Source organism: Necator americanus, chromosome IV (assembly GCF_031761385.1).
Source record: "Necator americanus strain Aroian chromosome IV, whole genome shotgun sequence".
Classification (NCBI taxonomy): Eukaryota; Metazoa; Nematoda; class Chromadorea; order Rhabditida; family Ancylostomatidae; genus Necator; species Necator americanus.
In genome coordinates, this window is record NC_087374.1 from 34,162,150 (window position 1) to 34,181,705 (window position 19,556).

Sequence of the window (19,556 nt, forward strand, 5' to 3'; positions counted from 1 at the left end):
GCCCAGAGATTTAAGGCTTTCTGTCAACTCTCTAGAAGTTAAATTCAGTTTTGTGCTTTGGTCTGAATATTTGTTTAAATATCACAAGTATAATCGGATCAAAACGACATGATGCACGGTGTAGTTGCGTAAGCGACTACGCTCAAAGCGGCGCGGTGAAGCGTAGTTATTGAGATCGTGTAGGAAACCTTGCTAGCACCACCCATCAATGCAGTTCGGCATGGTGAAACCCTTGTTTTGAACCACTTTTCCCAACGCGCCGCTTCGTTTTAACTCTGCCATAATATATTTTCGCTGCTGGAAATTCACTGTAAGGCTTATATACAACTGAACTCTTTATCTTGGCCAAATTTTGCATGTCAACATTTTTACACATGTTCATCGCTACACCACATTCCGAAGCAACATCAGCGCAAGCTCCTGAACAATTGTCCATTATGCGTAAACAGAATATGTAGGTATTTCCTTTGACATAATATAATATATTATATTATATTATATTATAATAATATATACATTATAATATAATATAATATATTTTTGGTAACACAGAATTTGACGACCTTCATTGCAAAAGTCACAAAGTTTGGGGCAATCCTCAGTGATTATTGATTGCCACGCGGAGCTTCTGCACATCTTTCTTGTAATGGCTGAACAAGCAATGCGTGGACCCTGTAGCAACCATTAAAAATCGTCATTCATGTTGTTAAACTTGGATTGTTTTGATGGATCTCCGAATAGAACTAGTTCTACTTTACAGCTAAGGTGTGCTCCTCCTCTTCTAAAGTCATATAGCTCACACTGTTTGTTCGTTCAGTGATACGCAGTAGGAGTAAAACAGCAGTAACCACATGTCAAAAGGCAAATACTCATAGCTATAGTCGGGTTTAAACGACATGATGCACGGTGCAGCTACGTAAGCGGTTGCGTTCGGAGCGGCGCGGTGGATATAGTGGTTGGACTCGAGGTGCGGCCATCGAGAACTGCAGCAGTGAACGGTGATAGCGGGTGTCCTCATTCGATTCTAACCGATACACTCCACCGCATCGCTTTGAGGGCAGCCGCTTACGCAAGTGAACCGTGCTTCATGTCGTTTCGACCCTACTACAATGGTTCCAGTTGCTCATTTGCTGCTCCCACCGCATCTTGAATCTATTCAGTCCAACGTACAAAATTTCAGATTAAAACATTTGGTTTTTCCGCGTCCGCGTTTGTAGTTAATGGTTGTCCAAACAGATTCTGAGAGTCTGCATTACTGCATTTGTTCCGACAGTTCAACTCTCTTTCAGAATACTGGAAATGATACACATGCTCGAAATTACCAAAGACATGGCTAGTGCTTCTAGAAAAAAGTATGAAGTTCGAAGGCAGAGGTATGTTGCTCTTGCTGTTTAGTCGGTACAAACCTTCCCAACTTTCACCCTATAGTTTGAATACGCTAACAACAGCCATGTACTGCTTGCAAATACCACGCAAAATATGAGGCAAATCATGCCTTTAGTACTCTGGAGAAGAGAGTGACAGTATTGGAGAGATTCACTAGATTTAGCTCAGATTTGGTTCTGAAATAGCTAATGGTAGTATGCGATGCTCTTTTCTCTGATTTATATGAAGATTTATTTTGGTACATGAGATATACTCTTCGGCTGAGTACACCCACGTGAAAATAAGATCCAGAGAGAAAAAATGGATTGAAAATTTGATCAGACACCGTTAGTTTTCGAAAAGATCGTTGAGATTATACAATTTCTGCACGATCAATGATAAATGCATGAGGTTTTTTTTTGCGCTGAAAGCTATGCATGATCGATATCGAACGTATTTAGCCGTACTGACACGACGCATTTGCGCGAATGGTGGCACTCATGCCCTGCTGATCAATGTTGCAGTTGAACGGATGGGACCTTGTGCCGACTGCACCAATGTCTGCGTTCGGCGTTGAGCGTCACTTTAGATCAGCTGAACACGTTCGGCGCCGACTATAACAACTTCAGAAATTTGGCGTCATCTTTAAACATTTCGGATTTAACAGATTAACGGTCATCCGGTGAACCAGATGTCACCTTATTTAATTTCAGTTCATGTGAATTTACTGTCGTTGATTACCTATTTGTATTTTGAAGGATAAAGGTCATGGTAGGGTGAAAACGAAATAAAGCGCGGTGCAGTTGCGTAAGCGACGCGATGGGGCGTAGAGGTTATGATCGAACGGAGACCCGTGCTAACGCCTCTCATCGCTGCAGTTCAGAATGGTCCTACCTCGATCTTGACCGTTATCTCCTCTGCATCTCCTGGAGCGCAGCTGCTCACACAAATGCACCGTACTTCATGTCGTATTGATCCGCCTATACATAAACAGTTCTTGATGAAATGAAAACGAGTGTGTGTCAAGCACTTGTGTTCTGCTGGTTCAGGATTCCATACGATAGGATTGTTCTCTGCTTTCGAGGAACACAATTTGACTAGAACGTGAAAGAGACATCAAGCAAGAAGGTGCAGGAAGATTTCCCTTTTTTCAAAGAGTAGTTGCCGCAATCGGAGTTAGCAGTCGAGTTTGAGCTGAAGCATACCATTGGTTGTATGAACTGGGTATTTTAGAATATACTGAGAATGTGTAGTTGTCAATGGGAACTGAAGCTGAGCAATTTCAAGGGTTTTCTTTTTTTAGGGTTTCTAGCGACTTCGCCGACTGTGAACTATTTGGTCATCTACTCCTTCGAATCCGACATCAATTTTTATTTTTATTCTATCTACAAGTTTCCAGTATTATTCGCATTGCAGACTGATCCTCTACCAATTGCAACAGTAAGCTTTTGCTTTTCATCTGAGACGAATAGGTTTTTTTTTTCTGCCGCATTCGCGCATAGGGCATATTTTATCGTTGCTGGATTCTTCGATTCTCTTTATTCCATTTTGTTTTTTGTGTTGTCTTGCGCCGAACTTAACGAGCGCTTTTTTTATTGCGCTAAGCTCAGCCTTTAGCATTCTTTTTGGACCTGTAGTTCAATGGTTTTTGGAGTTCGAAATTCGAGTCAAATGATGTTTCTGACAGCACTTGTTCGTGTGGTGGTTGTGTAAGTTCAAAACGGTGCTAAAGGGTGATCCATCTCATTGTTTGTCATTGACATTGTCATTGTCATTGTCATTGCCTTCGCCCCTTAAATTTGGCACTTGAGCGGTCGTTCCAGAAGTTGGAGCGATGGCCAAGTGTTTCAGAAGTAGCGCGATTAAAAGCTTCGATAGGGTCGGCGAATTTTCATTTCTAGGTATTCAAGAATGTTTCATGGACTCTACCCGTCGTTGAGCGCGCTCATCATAGGCTAGGGCGTCCGGTCAGATCCTTGGAACGAGCCGCGCGTTAAGTGCGTTACTCATCCTCTCATTTTTAAGTTATACTATGGGATTAAATAAAGAAAAATATTGATGTGTTGTTGTCATAGGTGCAACATAGATTGAAGGGAGCATTTGAGAAAATTTTGGATGTTGGGTTCTCCACTAAAAAATATGAAATTCCGCAAGCGAACTTCAAAAATGGCTGCTAACCACCTCCAAAAATCCGAGAATCACATTTACCCATCGTTCTTTCCGACAAGACATCTGCTTACATCCGTGGCAGTTACAGAAGGATTTCGCGTAAATTGTGCTTTCTTACTCGAACGGTTGTAAATTAAACAACAACAGGGATGTCAGGGAAGGTCAGTAAACGCCATTAGCAACCAAATTCCCCTCTGACATGGTTATGCTCATTAAGTAGAGTTTATTTCTGTGGTTCACAAATTACATTTTGTAGTTAGCGTCAGAACACGAATTCCGGTAAGAGGGAGTCACTGGAATTTATCTGGTGAGGTAAAGTTTAAAATAAATCAAAAAGGCTTGGAAAAAGTTTGTGGGCATCTCATGAACATCATCAACGATTTTTCTATACGTTCCTATTTTATTAGTAGGCTGTTTCCAAAGAAATGTCTCATGAGTCGTGTAAACTAATGTCTCTGATTATTGGTTTTGTATCATTGCGGAATTGCTGCCGTCCTTTAAAACTATTTCCCAAAACTAGGTTACTGAAGGGAAAACCTAACATCAAATATTTTCACGAATGTCGCCTTTATGTATGAGAAGAAAGATCATATCACAGCCATTATGGTCTTCAAGGAGTTAACAATATTGGCTGTGACCACTGTATAGTATCTGTTGCGGGGAAAGGTTGCCATTGACAAAAATCTTGTCAATTTTCGCTGTCGTGAGTGAAACCGTCATTGTTAAAAGCAGCATACCACGAATCTGTCTGGGGTGGTACGGATTTCAAGTGGAGTATTCTTATACGGGGTCGTAGATTATGGAGAGGGGGTGATTCCGTCCATTTCTGGAGACTGTATCAGTGGAAATGGGCAGCTCCGGAACGCTGTTAATTACGACATCTTCAACCCACCTTTGCGCATCCCCCGCCTGCGATTCGTCCTAGTGGGTATTCGACAAATCGCAGGCGGAGTTGGGCGGGACGCAAACGTTGCGCATTGCAACATAAACTGTCATAAGAAGCAGCATTGCGAGGTCGCCCGTTTCCACTGATACAGGGAGAAATGGACGGAATCACCTTCTCTCCATAATCTAAGATCCCGTATACGAATACTCTATCTGAAATACGTGTCACCTCAGATTCGTGGGGCGAGTTTGAGTTCCATGAATGAGCATGCGATCTAGTCAAAACGAGATGAAGGACAGTGAAGCTGCATACGCGGCTGCGCTTGAAGCGACGCGGTGGAGCGAACGGTTTGAATATACTGATGACCCTTACCACCCCTCGCTGTAGTTCCCGATATTCCCAGCTCGATTGAGACCGCTATCTCCACCGCGCCGCTTCGAGCACAGCCGCTTACGCAACGGCACCGTGCTTCATGTCGTTTTGATCCTACTATAGTTACTTCCACTACTTTTTGCAACTAGTTAATCGACCACGAAACGGCAGGTGGAGGAGCTTGGTTGGGGTTTGGCGATTTTGAACCACGACTGCTTGAATCCATGGAACTTCTTACACTGAGCTATACTCCAAAGGGACTGATCGTCCTTAAAGGCATCACTCCACGAATCTGATACGGATACGGTACGGATTTCAGGTGGAGTATTCGTATACGGGATGGGAGACTATGGAGAGGGGGGTGATTCCGTCCATTTCTTCCTAACTGCCGTAAAAAACGGCCCGGAAGATGCGGCGCCGCACAAGACTGGCGCGCTCTAGTCGAACTCCCTGTAGAAAATAGTGCGCCAATACGCCTGAAGCCGTATCTTCCGGGCCGTTTTTTACGAGAATTAGAAAGAAATGGACGGAATAACCCCGCTCTCCATAGTCTCCCATCCCGTATACGAATACTCCACCTGAAATCTGCACCACATCAGATCCGTGGGGTGATGCCTTTAAGCACTTTGTCCTCAGAAACGAAAAAGTGAATGTTTATATGTTGCACCTATGGTCGGAATGAGATTTCGCACGGATTTTTCAGTTTATGTGTTCAATGCATTTGTTGATGTGAATTTGCAGCCCTTAAACCTAAAGATTAAGATCGTCACTCAGTTCGAGAAGAATTTTGGGTGGCCCTATTCTTTTTCTTTTTTTAAATAAAGAGTCACATGATGCTCTTTTAATTCAGAAGCTGTAGATAAGAATATAAAGAGCAGGTAAGCAAAGATAAACATATAAGAGGCTGTTAACTGAATGTGATACCAGTATTTGTTCATGGGGAATTTTATTCTCTCGTGCTTTTTTGTGAAATTTTAGCTTATCAAAAACCTTCTCTGTTTCTTGCACGGGCAGCAAGAAAGTACGACCACGATTGAAACCCTAGGGGCTGGGGGACGGGTTCAGTATCACTAGATTGATGTGTCGTTGCCAGAAGCTTAGAAATAAGAATGTGATTAGAACTTTTTTGCGTGCGAAATCTCATTCCGTGTAGAGGAATGTTGTTACACATCTCTGTTTGTATACCATTTTTTTAGACATCTATTGCTTGTAGAGTTAGTTAAGCACCTCTCTTTGTATGTAGGTGCTCTACGTATCACGTATATAACACTTTTAAAAAAAACGCAGAAAACAGTCCTAACAAACTACTGGTCCGCCGAAGGCGTGAAAAAGTTTAACTATAATGTGCTTCTTCGAAAAGGTGCGTTGCCGACAGGTGTGACTGTCATAAGGGAGGTGGCAATTGAACGGCACTTATCGGAGAGCATGGCCAACACAGAACAGGGATCATAAAGGGAGAACTAAAATTTGTTCAAAACAACTATTCAAGTTATAAAACTATGTAAGATTCAGTTCCCTTCATCCGCATCACTCTCCTCTTATTGCTGTGGACTTTTTTTTTATTATTGTGCTAGACTTTTCGGGGCTAGGGGGATGGACTTGGGGAACAAAATACAAATGGACGAGTTTTCGGCGGCGTTGTGTTGCGATGAGGTATCGTTGAGGGAATTGTTGTCCCCAAAAACCTCCCTTCCCTAATGCAACTGTGCCTGCTCTTTGGACTGCACTGTCCATGTTCTCGTGTCGAACCACCAAATTATTTCGGTCCTGTTTTCAGAAGATGTAGCTTGTAGTTGGTTCTCACGCGTAACTGTGTAAGGTGAGTAGACTCACCGGGAGTAGTCTCCCAGGGAGTAGTCTCCCACTCGTAGACGTAAGATTAGGTCCGGACGTAGACTGCACTTATACTTCCCGGCTGATGCTCACTTCCCGGTTTAGCTAACTAAGCTGGTAATTTCCCTTTTCAACGGTTTTAGGCACAGTTGCGATCTTCCTTATGACTTCGTTGTTTGGACGACCACAGTGAGTGTTGACGGTACTGCGGTCAGTTTCTGCTGTTTCTACCCCTACCTCTCTTGTGCGTTTATGCATAGATTAATGATTATAAACATTCCTACGGAAAGAAATGTAGCAGAGGGATTGTTGTGTTGTTCATATTTGCCTTATTCGAAAATACCTGAAGTAAACTATGTAGGTTTTAGTAAAATGACTACGGAAATGTCATAAATTACCAGATTTTCTTGTCATGTGTTTTTTTTTCTGTGAAGCACTAGCTGCAGCTCCTCAGCTGTAGCTCCTTGAAGGCTCATAGTCTCATGTTTTAAGTTCTATTTATTAGTCTATTTATTAGTCTATTTATTAGTTATTTACTATTGTCAACTTCAACGACTACGACCTGTGAAAATTCCCAGTTTTTGATAGCGGCTGCTTTTTTTGAGGACAGCGACGAGACAAGCAGCGTTAGAGCAAGTTGAACAATTTTCCCACAGGAATGTAAAGTTCTACAATTTTACTTCTTTATTTATGCTTAGTGCTAAGCTAATACGTTTACATATAAAATCAAATGTTGAAATATTAAGAATTGGGACACATACTAACATGAGTAAAAGCGACATATAAACGAAATCATTTCAGGCAGAACACGAAGATAGTGGTCTGAAATTGTTGAAATCTTTGTTTAAGTGAGTATTAATTTGAAAAAGTTTGAGGAAGTACTATTTTTCCCTGTTTTTCAAAATGTTTTTTTTTACCTACAAGATAGGACAGTTCAACGATTTTTCTATTTATTCCAACGACATTTATTGTGATCATTTTTCTCCAACAGTTGCATCCTCACCGAAAGCACACGATAACAATTTCCTTTTTAGTAGTAATTGATTTTTAGAGGAAGGGCTATGACAAGACTAACATCAATTTTTGCTAAGACTTTAATTTTAACTTTAACTTTCGAGCAATTTCTTTTGGTGTAGAAGTTGAAAGAAGCTAAAAGTTGAAAAAGGAAACTGAATAGCAGTATATCGCGATTAGAATGCTCCGCTTCGTCTTTGCGCCTAGACGGGAACAAATGGTTGGATTAAAGTATGTGAGAATGAAGAGAGTTAAGAAGTCACATTTTTATTATCTTCTCCACACTAAGAAGGGATGGTTGTAGCGGAAAAAAAATGTGCCATCGGAAATGCTTGCTTTACATAGTTGGAGTTGGAGTTGGCGAGGAGGGAGATCATAGAGCCAAATAATGTAAAAGACCGAAGTAGATCGAAGTGGGAGAAGTTCAAAAAGAGAAGTTACATATTAGCGGCTTAAAATTTCTTTCTTTTTTTTTCAAAAACTCTTGACTTTATTTAATTCTGTGCACTTACATAAGACGTGTTTAGTATTCATCAAATATTTGAAAATGCCATTAATAATAATTTTCTCAAACCATTTCATCATTAGTTTAAAGTCTACTTGCGTGACATCTAATGTCTTTTATTTCAATATAGAAGTAATCACTAGTTTATATTTTAAATTAAAGCACATATAATTTGAAAGTAGTAAAAATAAGGTCATAAAGACTTCCCAAGGCGGAACATGAAGACTGAAAAATTAAACAGTTTTATTGTAGAATCGTTTATCTCACTGTTCGTTATTGTATTATATATTTGAAAACGTATAAAAGTAGGAAATTACATCAAAATCGTTGGTCTCTTCCAAGACTACCACATTATAATAAGTATTATCTAGCATACTCAAAATAAATCCTGTGCTATTGTGTGTAATCAGTAATTCATCCAAAGATCTAGACGGATGAAATATAAGGAAGTTCTATAGTTGTTATGACTTACTTGTCTTGATCGATGTCATCGCCTGACGCGATTACCCGCATCTTCGCCGAGGTTTGCCGTCATTGAACAAATCTCTGCCCAATCTTCTCGATCTTCTGAGGTAGCTTGCACGGAATCAATCCATTCGTCGCTATTCTATATCCTGCGAAACTTTACTTCTCGCCTGAACTGCCTATCCACCACGAACGTTCTCAGGTCCTCTTTCACCACCTCAGCTGAGAACCAGGTGGGCTCTTCCAGCTTAACCCGACAAACTTCCCAAAACTCGTTGAACAACGCGATCTGCTGGTCTCCTTACTATATCCAAAGAAGCGAAGACAGTTTTCTGTAGCCACTTTCGATGGTGGTGCAAGATGTTGATATTTTCCAGGTGTCATCCGCCGCATCGATTTCCACGTGAAGATCTTCGTTGTGGTATGCCCTAGGCCAAAGACAGCTGAGATGCCGTCTAACCAGGTTCCTTTTTGTGCAATCAAGGCTCTCCATCACCGTAGACGATGCTGTCCAAGTCTCCGATCCGTACATCATGATAGGGCGAATTGCGGATAGGTAGATTCGCAGCTCGACTTCATTGGTGATGGGGTCGACTCGATCGAACGGCGTAGCTGCCGTTGCTCTTCAGCATAGAGCCCAGGTAACAGAACTCATTGACGAGTTCGATCGGCTGTTCGAAGCGTTCTGTGAGAACGCAGGAAGATTGAGATGCTTTTTCGGTTTGTAGTCTGGTTTCGAATTGTAATGCTTCCGAGGGAGGTATGAAGATGGGGTCTGCCCTTTCTTCTTCTGAAAAACTAAACGGAAGAGTCACTTCCATTTCGCATGTGTATCTTGAATACGCCAACGATGTAGTATTATTTACTTTTAGTAGCGCGACGCGAAGTTAGAACATGCTTTTAACCCTGTATCGAAATTAGCTGCAGCCTATGGACTACGCCTACGCCCTAATAAATGCAAGCAGATGTGGGTTTCCTCGCGACCCTCAACAGGAGTCAGGATGGACGGACAACCTGTCGAACTCGTGGATGAATTCTATGTGCTGAAAACCATGACAGCTATGAGAGGGATGTTTAGCATAGATGCGCTGCATTTCGGCATTGGCTCATTGATCAAATACTTGTGGTCGATCTCCATCGCAAACGAATTCAAGCTGCAAATCTACCTATCGGGACTTTGCCCTAAAATTATGAACGGATAGGAGACTTGGACAGCGCCGTAGACGGTGATAGAGACTTCACTGCATAGAGGGAAATATGTTCAAACGGCTTATTTTGGTCAATGGTGTGCCATAACGAAGAACCTTTTCTCGGAAGTTCGTATGGCGTACCGGCAGTTCACGTGAAAAAAAAGACAAAGAGAAGGAAAAAAGATGTTCTCGACCTTGTATCGAAGTTAGCGAGGGGGAGTTGACAGGGAGTTGACGTAAAGTTCCGTCGTTTATGGAATAACGACGGATGAACAGATTCTCTGCAAAATCTAGCTAAGGATCGAGCAGGATGGGTTCACATATGTTTGAATACGATGCACACCGCCGAAAATACGAATAGCCGTGTTAGGCCGCAACACCAGTCGATTAAATTAAAAAATTTGAAATCAATTATTACTCGATTATTTGTTTCTATTTATATATTATTGTTTGTATTATTTTTTAAAACTAATGCAGACATTTGGCAAACGACTACAGTGCTTAAAGCACTCGTGATTTCTATTTTAAAAAATTCTTTGTGGAAGCGCTGATTCATCGAGTGCTGAATAAACAATATGTGTGCTAGTTTGGGTGCTAATTTGCATACAGTCGCTATTCTTTGCAGTCTTTTATGAAAAAGGTAAATACGCTTGAGCAAAAGCTTATAAAGCGATCCAATAATCAGACCGCAAAACTCCATACCAGTATTTGCTTTTAAGTAAGCTTGATATTTACTCTTACACAGTACTTTTAGCGACAGTTTTTAACTAGATTTTAACTAACTAACTTTTAGATTTTAAGAACTGTGATATGTGGCTCTGTTTGTGAGGAACTTAAACGTGAAGGCTCTTCTGCCCATGCATTCTCGGAAAATAAAATTATTTTTATTTTAGGTATCAATCAAGAAACACTTTCAGACATTTTTCTCAATGGTTCAAGTTTTCACCGTTGGTATTTTACTTTTTCTATTTTCTTTGACAAGTACGTTTACAACTTTGATATATACACGGTCCACCCTTATTTTCTTAAAATGATTTAGTGGGAGAAATTGACTCAAATGCAACAGAAGAAGTGGAAGGGAACCTAAATGAAGTGGATGTATCGCACCCTCGCGCCATAGTTAAACGTAAGTCGGGTGAATTTTCCGTGTTGTTAGTTTCGTAATATGTTAGGGACATCAACATTGAATATAGATACTTTCCTGAGTTGGGCAGTTACAGCTGTAATATATATAGCTGCGGAAAAAAGCAAATTGGATTACTAAACACGTTTCTTGGAATGGCTTCTATCAATAGAATGGGCGAGCGCCGAGATATTCTTAATGGGGCGCTGATTTAGTTTTTGAATGGAAACTTCCGACGGTTGACGATCGGACCTTATATTTACATTGAGAGCACCTCGGAAGTCTGTACGCATGCCAGTGTGCGTTCCGATCTAGATATGGGAGCATTTGAATATACACATCATATTTTCGCATTTTTTTCTTTAGGAATGTCCAAGTACATATGTATCGTAACAAAGGAAGTTGTAAATTAAAGCTAGAAAATCTTTTTTTCTACACTGATACATGCTATCTCGTTTTGCAACATTAGTGCTAGGTTGGCCTAGTAACAGTAGATAATTCATTTTTTCTGCTACTCAAGAGAGCTCAGAGCTCAAGAATTGAAATATACATATCAATATGTTTTATTGAGGAAGAATCCACGAACCCAATCCCTATACAATCAACCAATTCCCAGAAAAATCCAACTAGCAGTTTAAAAAAAAACTGGCACTATCTACATGGTTGTCTTTCAGATGTTAGAGGTTGAAACACTTGCACTTTTCCTGTAGCAGCATTCCTGAAGTCCTGATATGTAGCGGCACGAGCAGTGCTTTCCAGCTTCTCTTCGCATTCAGTAGCTATCGACGGTTGCCATAAAAGAGGAGCAACAGTCAGTTATTCGTGGAGAAGCTACAAAGTGCTACCTTAAACTTAATTGGCCTCAATTTCTCTTGCTTACATTCGCCCGAGTTCATCTTTTTGTTTGAAGGGTTGTTGAAAAGGAAAGAAAGGTGACGTATATTAGAGTTCCAAATCTCGACCTTGCGGTTTCCTATAGATAAAGAAGATTACAGCAAAATACAATATGGTCTCATGCAATGATCAAATGCCACCCATTTGGTTGTTATCGGAAAGTTCGTAAAACACATCACTTTCTTTTCTAGGTCAAACGTTTTGCGGAACAAATCGAAAGTAAGTTGTGCCAAGGGCTTATTAACTCAAGCTGTTTTTTCATTTTATACAAAAATATTTTATATTACAGTGTAATTTTTAATTCAGCTGTCCTCATTGGGTCAATAATGGATTCTGCAGAAGCAGCTTTTACGACACAACGACGAAGATGCGGTATTGTGGAAAGGAATGTCGCCTCTGTTGAAATTCTATTTGAGAATAAAAAGACATTTTCTTTAACCTTTATTTCTTTGTACGGCAGAAAATCTTAAGGAGTTCCAGTTTGTTGCTTTGAGATCAGCTACTGACGTAAAATTTTGTGAATACCAGTGAGGAACAGATAGATTTTAAATGGGTCAAATAGATTTCAACTTCCAACTAGTAAAGTGAATAAAGTTGTTCTGCTTGCTGACGAGGAATTACCATGCGTGTTGTAGGTGTCGGAAGGCAACTAATCAATTGATCGTGAAACAAATTCCTTCGCTCCTTTTCAATGCCAAAATTCATATAAATTCTGACTTCTTTGTCGCTCAAAGATTTTCTCTTCATTTCAAATCATTTTCGAAAAGGGGCTAAATCCACATTTTACATGAGGTATTGTTTTTAGAATCAAAAAACTACCGTACTTTTATGAACAGAGGCTGTTCCTATTACCGGAAAGATGTTTGCTCCATAAACCTTTTTGATGCCTTCAACGGTTAACAGAAAAATGAAACATTGCTGTCTCAACTTTGTCGGGGCTAAAAAAAACTCCCTAATAATGTCATTTGTTGCTGAAAATTACTGCGAAATGAAACTCAATCTGTTTTTTTTTTTCTGGAAGACATTTTAACTCGGAAAGGAATCCATCGAATGATTATATTCGAACCATGCTCGAATTTTATTTTACAAATGGCGTCGAATGAATAACAGTGGTTTCTTCTATGCATCTACGACAATCGCTTGTACTTTATTTGAGTTTTAACATTTTCTAGGTACCAGTAGGATAGTTTTTTTTTGTAAATGACAGAGATAGGTATTAACTAGGAACGAAGTGGATTATAGATAAATGTTCATTGTTCAAGGTTTTCTGCCATATTTTTAATGTCGCGGAGAAGGCGGGGATTCTGAAGGACTCTTTCATTCGTTTAGTCCCGTAAACATGTCCGCGAAATCCTCGATTCCGAGCTCTTTTTGTTTTTTCTGTAAATGCATAGTTAAGCAGCCACACATGGGCATAACGAGAAATTGGAAAAAAAGAAAAAAAACTAGGAAGGATGGTGTTAAGCCTTTGAGAAAAATATTCTTAGTAAAGCGATAGCGAACAGGATTTTACGTGATGGCACTCAAATATGTAGGATTTCATGAGTGCGCGATCACTCTAAATAGATGCTGGTATGTGCACAATTGGAACACACAGAAACAAGCAAACCTTAATCTTCATCTCAAGCTTCTCCAATTCCTTCACCTCATTCTTACTGAAACTATTCCTTATCTTCTCGACCTTAAGGCAGAAAAGGGATTATAAAAATCTGAATTGTTACTGGAAATTAAAAGTTTTGCTCACCGCTGCTTTCTTCTCTTCAAATTTCATCTTTAAAAATTTTTTGTCAATCCATAAGTCGCGAAATTTATTGAAGAGATCTTTCACCTGGAAAATGGGAGATATAAAATAAAAATATTGCGAGTTTGAAGTCTTTGTCTTTTCTTTCCTTTTCTTAAGACGAAAAAAAGACGTGTTTTCAGAGATCTTCTGAAGCTTCCCACTCATATGTATCTTGGGATGCTAGCTCAAGAACAGCAGTATGTTCCATTCCTCATTGCTACTTCTCTGACCCAACTTTTGATTATCCTGTTTAAAAGAACCGCTCTCCTCTCTAATGGCATTACGATTCTGTCTTGACAACTATTTCTGAAAAAAAAGGACTAATTTGAGTTCCTCGTTGGGGAATATTGTTAAACTCTCTGAGGTTTGGCTAGAGAATCACAATTTACCTTGGAAAATGTAGGCTGGTTGGTTATCCTATCCTGCGAATTTTCAAGAAATCAGTTTGAAAAACTCCACTCAGGACGACAAATGGTCGTTTGCAGCTTACAAGTGCCACTTTGTGCTTTTTGAAAGTTTATAACACTGATCGTATCTTCGTGAACGATCTTCTTATCGGAAGCATCACCCAGATCTCGGATCTTTCTAGTCAGCACAACCACGGCCAAAACTTTTACAGATTGGCAGAGAGAAAGAGATGGAATTTTTTGAGTTTATTTGTCTCAAGACCTAATTATTCTATCTGGACCGTTCTCGATTTGCACGGAGCAGAACGCTTTAAAATGAAGATGGTTTTTTGCTCTAAACTCACCTTAGAGCTTGCGCTAGACTCGACAAGTTTCACCACATAGTCATTAAGTTCCATAACAAGCCGCAGCGCTTTGTTGGGGATTTTCTCAAAAAAGGACACAAGTCTGTATAAGTTATCACCGCACGAACGCAGAAGTGTCTTTTACTCACTCCTTCTAGAAACGGTTCGACTTTAGCACAGCGATCCTCTATTGTGAGCGATGTGTCTCTCATTATCTTCATGACCTGTTGAAATTTGATGAATTAGAATGTTTGTTTCGAATAAATATGTGCATAGATAGATACCTTGATGAGTTCATCCATTTCTTGATCGTCCAGTTTCAACAGCAGGTCAACTGAAAATGTATTCTGAAATCCTGGAAGTCGTGTTTTGAGGGAGAGGCTTGTATTCACATGGTAGAAACAGTTTCGAAGTGGTCCATCATGTTGATGATTCAAAACTCTTCGACTGTTAATCGTTTGTTGTTGTTCGTTTTGCTACGTCAGGGGGGAATAGATAACACTAAGCCATTGGAAATCCATCTTCTCAGAGCGAGTTTCTTTTTTAAATTTATTTCATCTTACCCTGTGTGGTCATAGAGACGGAGTGCAATAGATGTAACTTGTAGATTATGTACGGGCTTATTGTAACCGACGGATAAATATTGTTTTCTTTGTTCTAGACTTCTATAAGAGGTTTTTGGCGCATCCCAAGTTGACTGATGCGCTTTATCCTTTTTTTTCGTCAACAAAGAGAAGACAGCTCACTTTAGCATTGCCAAAAAGTTATTCCTCACCTTCAGATGAAAGCAAAAAAGCAACAACTATAAAAGAAAATACAATGTAATTTTCCTGACAACACAGTGGGTTAGCCTCATTTGAGATGAAAACTCCGAGATACTGTGCGGAGAGGTGGAAGATTAGTATTGGAGGCGAGCCCTAGACTCTGTACTGTGAAAAAAAAAAACAGACAGGAGTATAGAAACTCATTTTGTGCGAAAACATAGTTTGTGCAATTCTGCATTGTCCTTGACGACAATAGCTATCGTAAACAAATCTCCGTATAAGTCTACCTTCTGGCAATTTTCTTTATGACTATTAAAACCGATGCAATGGTAAGCGAATGTGGAAGGTCTGATGATGCAAGCCAGGAAAATTAAGTACGACATCATCAAAGCGACCGAGATGAAACGTCACCACTCACTAAACGCCGTTTATGAAACTGGAGAAGAACTGTTGTCAGGAACATGCGACAGTTGAGGAGTTGGTGGTGCAGGCTTCCTTGTCAACAAGAGTATGGCAAAAGAACGTCGACTCTTTCGAACTACTTACGACCGAAATCATACTAGAAGACGTGGTTCAACGCCAACTTTGATCTTCGTCTTCTTTTTCATCGTCGTTCGTCGATCTTCTTGATCGTCGTTGATCTTACGTTTCAACATCAAGGTAGGAGAAATAAGTCGAGTTTTTCTGTATGAATCTAGAGAAGACGTACCTTCTAAAAGGTCATTTTTGGCTATTTCAACGCTGAATTGGAATTGGGAAAACACATGAGGAACTTTACATCGAGATCCACAGCCTACAGTGCAACGAACAAAGGAAGTGGCTTCCTGAGTTTATCAAGAGGACTAGAACTACCCGTGAAAACCAATTATAGAAGCCCTCTTATCTACTTGGGAATGGGACGATGGAGGGCACCATAACGAAATAATATAATACATAATGGACCACGTTATCATCACTAAAGCGTTTCACCTAATGGATGTCGCTGTTTTACCAAAGTTCTGCACTGGATCGGACCACCGTCTTTGAAGATTTTGCTTCACACGAGAAGAGAAAGTCCAGAAAGCGAAGTCCTAGAACTATCATTAACTGGAATCTCTTCCCTAGACTTGCCGGTTTTTGCTAAGATCCACCGAGGATAAAATCCACGAGAAATACTATGCGCTCGCTGAACGTCTTCACAACTGCACTAGAAGTGTTGAGAGTTTAAAATCATCAAGATATGCCTGTCCATGGAAACTTTTAAGGTTGATTTGTCACGAGCTGCAGGAAGCCACGGACCTACCTCTGAGCTCGTGAAGCGTTGCAGAGAAGCGGTAAAAAAAGACCATAAGGTGAGAAAAGCATCAGTGTTGGCTGAAGATGCAGAGGGAGGACGGAGTTTTCTGTATGCTTGTGGAGACATTGCCAATTGCAAGACGAAGATGAGTGCTCTTTGAAACTCAAATGCGACAATAGCTACATCGAGAAGGGGAATGAAGGAGATCATCCACGATTTCTAATCCGATCTTCCTGACAGTTATGTCCACTTGCCTCCTTTCCTCCTTTCACCCTGGAGAAGAACGTGTCATTCCAGACGTTGTTCCGTCCGAACTACAACATGCTATCATGTCGATAACATATCGTGCGGAACCTGATCCGGACAGGATAAGAATTGGACATCCGAAGACCTGCCGCCAGTTTTTATCATCAGCGCCCGTCGAGGCGCTTTACACGTTATCTGTCGGAATGCAAAGTTCCCAAATAGTGGAATATTTGCAAGGCAGTGTTTTTGTATAAGAAGCGAGATTCACATGACTCAACTAGCTATTTACTTACTATCCGTCATCTGCAAGCTCTTTACAAGAGTGATCCCTAAAAGGATTGAAAAAGTGTTCGGTGAAGGACAGCGATGCGAGCAGGGAGGGTTCGAAAAAGATTCAGCGCGACTGAGCACATCCACACTGTTCGGAGACTCATCGAGGTATCGTGAGAGCACAAGACGCCTTAGTGTCTCACCTTCATTGAATTAAAGAAAGCTTTCGACTCTGTAAAGACAAAAGTGACGATGAGTTCCGCACGATATGTTATCGACATGATAGCGAAGCCTTAGACAGGCTAAGCGGCCCGTGCTCCGTGGATAAAGGTTTCTGACTTCAAGAGTTGTACGATAATCTCATAATTGGTAATATTACAACTTTCCAAGAATTTTAAAGAAGGAAAGAAGTTTCCTGTATTTTTTTTCTCTGAAACAGCGCGTGAAAATTCACATATAACTCACATATAAATGTCGTATTCTGTACGGGTTTAGCCAAAATACTGCTGCACAAAGTGGCACAGCACACGATAACCAACAACATGTTACTGTAATGGGAAATTAAACACGCTATTAGAAAAACGAAATTCAAGAACTTCTATAAAATTGTGCACAGGAAAAAGTGAATGGAGAGTATTTGTCGTTGGCGTGTAACACTTAGCTTCTGTTTCTGGATGAAGATATATGGGCATTTGAACGTTCCCATACAAGTTTATGACGGTTATATGAGGTTTTTCCGGTATCTCTGATCAGATGTCGCATGTTTATCTACCGATGAGGCAACAGCGCTGGAATATAACTCATTTTAGGTTGGTGTTGGGATCCAGTTTATTGGCAGAAGAAGAAAAAACTGACAAACGCGTCGTTATATACTTGTGTTATTATACTGGATTCGCATTTCACAGTACTGCTCTTTGAACGAGAAGATTCTTGGATTGAGTTTCGTTCAAAGCGGAAGGCCAGGTTTTAGGACTTTGAGACCAAAGTTTTCTGACAGGGACGGATGATGGCGGTCTAGACTACGAGAAATCTTTTCAAAAATTCCTGTTGGTTAGTCAAAGAAGTAAGTTTGTGTACCTTTTATAGGTCTGCTCATATTCCATTCCAAATATCTTTTGGTATCTATTATTTCCTCATTAATTCCTTTTTTTGAATTTTCTTATCAACTTCCGAGCTAGGAATTTTCCATATAGTACTTCTCATTTCTGTTCTTTTTGTATTTTCTGTCGCTTTATTGATCATCATTTATTTTTGGTCTTATTTAGTTTTCATAAAATTTATTTAGTCCATTAAATTGTTTCTCCTTCCACTCTTTTCATTTTCATTCATTCTTTCAATCATTAGCTTATTGTTTCAATGCACTGACCACATAAATGAAAATTAGAAGAAATTTTAGCATGCTATCTTAACGTTTCCCGTACTTGCTGGTTGATTTTTTACTCTAATTCTACTCGAGACACAACCAAGTACTTATACTAGGGTAATGTAAAAAAAAACAACTGTATGCTGACTGTATGAAATTTGAACTGTTTGAAATTATCTGTTCAGTTGGAAGAACTATTCATCCGGTCTTCAGCAATTAATCCAGCTAGTCATATTCAGCATTTTGTAAAAGAGAGTTAGCGTTACGGTGTCCATTGTTCTTTTGTTATTGGGCCTGGGGAACTGGTATGGAGATTTGCGAAAGGGCTGGATAGTCATTATGTCGGATAAACGCTGACATACTCTCATAACGAAATATAAACACCTGAAAAATAGTTTATTTGATGCCCAACACTTTTTTTGTTCACATTCCAATTTTATATTCCTATGAGAGTTGCTACGTAATGCTCGTTTCCTTTTTTTGAGAATTAATTTTTATTAGAAATCTGAGTGACTCTTTAGCTATTCAGCCTAAAATGTTAAATGTTTCTATGCTGATTTCAACGAATGCAGCTGATTAAATATGAAATATGACTTATTGCTGGGATATCCATCCGAAAACTTGGAAAATACCGCTTCGCAGCGAGAATCTTACCACTGTGATCAAAAAGTGTTGAGATTTTTCAAATAAAACAAAATCGCGTATTATTCTTTGAAATTTATTTCATTTCCTTCAGAGTACTCCCCTTTCTTCAGCGATACATTTATATCAACGCTTCTACCAATCTTCGAAACATTAGTTGTACTCGATTTGCCGGATGGCCATGACCGTCTTTTACGATGCCGCTTTCATCTTCTCAGTCGTGTCAAAATGATGATCACGAGGCGGTTTTTTGAGTTTTTGAGCTAGAAGTCAGACGCGGAATCAAATTAGGTGAAAAGCGCGATTGCGGAACGATATAAGTGAAATTTTTGATGGAGAAGACGCGACTAATCAAAGTGATGTGAGATGGCGCATCGAAGAATGAACTTTTGGAGACAAATGTCAACAAGCGTAACTCATTAACAACTGACGCCTCTGCCATAAAATTTGACAGACATGTCAGCAAAGGTTGCGCCAATATAAGAAGAAAAATTTACGCATTTGGATAAACCCGGGTGTTTTAGAGTGAAAAGTCTTTTTGATCACAGTAGTACAACAACCACTCTCTCTGCCATCAATTATTCCCTTTCGGACCCAATATTCATAAACGTCATTTTATTTCTGTTTTTGTTTTACTTCAGTAAA

At 39.9% G+C, this 19,556-nt stretch overlaps 2 protein-coding genes across 5 annotated transcripts; one reads left to right on the plus strand and one right to left on the minus strand.

Annotated features, from left to right (window-relative positions):
- Positions 1 to 374: 374 nt before the first annotated feature.
- RB195_003603 (uncharacterized protein) lies at positions 375 to 12,219 on the plus strand (the record flags this gene model as incomplete). 4 transcript variants are annotated; one of them, XM_064201324.1, is made up of 8 exons in its annotated part: positions 375 to 454; positions 1,290 to 1,373; positions 2,477 to 2,493; positions 2,669 to 2,805; positions 10,693 to 10,780; positions 10,839 to 10,925; positions 12,008 to 12,035; positions 12,123 to 12,219. In XM_064201324.1, 8 exons carry the CDS (start codon positions 375 to 377, stop codon positions 12,217 to 12,219), a joined length of 618 nt encoding a protein of 205 aa, XP_064057205.1. The 4 variants fall into 4 exon arrangements, with proteins under 4 accessions (XP_064057205.1, XP_064057206.1, XP_064057207.1 ...); XM_064201327.1 differs by lacking the exons at positions 375 to 454; positions 1,290 to 1,373 and adding an exon at positions 2,201 to 2,321 and having other exon boundaries at positions 2,467 to 2,493; XM_064201325.1 differs by lacking the exons at positions 375 to 454; positions 2,477 to 2,493 and having other exon boundaries at positions 1,355 to 1,373.
- Positions 12,220 to 13,133: 914 nt separating this feature from the next.
- Positions 13,134 to 17,450, minus strand: RB195_003604 (uncharacterized protein; the record flags this gene model as incomplete). The annotated part of the gene is made up of 7 exons (XM_064201328.1): positions 13,134 to 13,196; positions 13,426 to 13,497; positions 13,561 to 13,644; positions 14,351 to 14,434; positions 14,500 to 14,574; positions 14,635 to 14,684; positions 17,372 to 17,450. 7 exons carry the CDS (start codon positions 17,448 to 17,450, stop codon positions 13,134 to 13,136), a joined length of 507 nt encoding a protein of 168 aa, XP_064057209.1.
- Between the last annotated feature and the right edge of the window lie 2,106 nt (positions 17,451 to 19,556).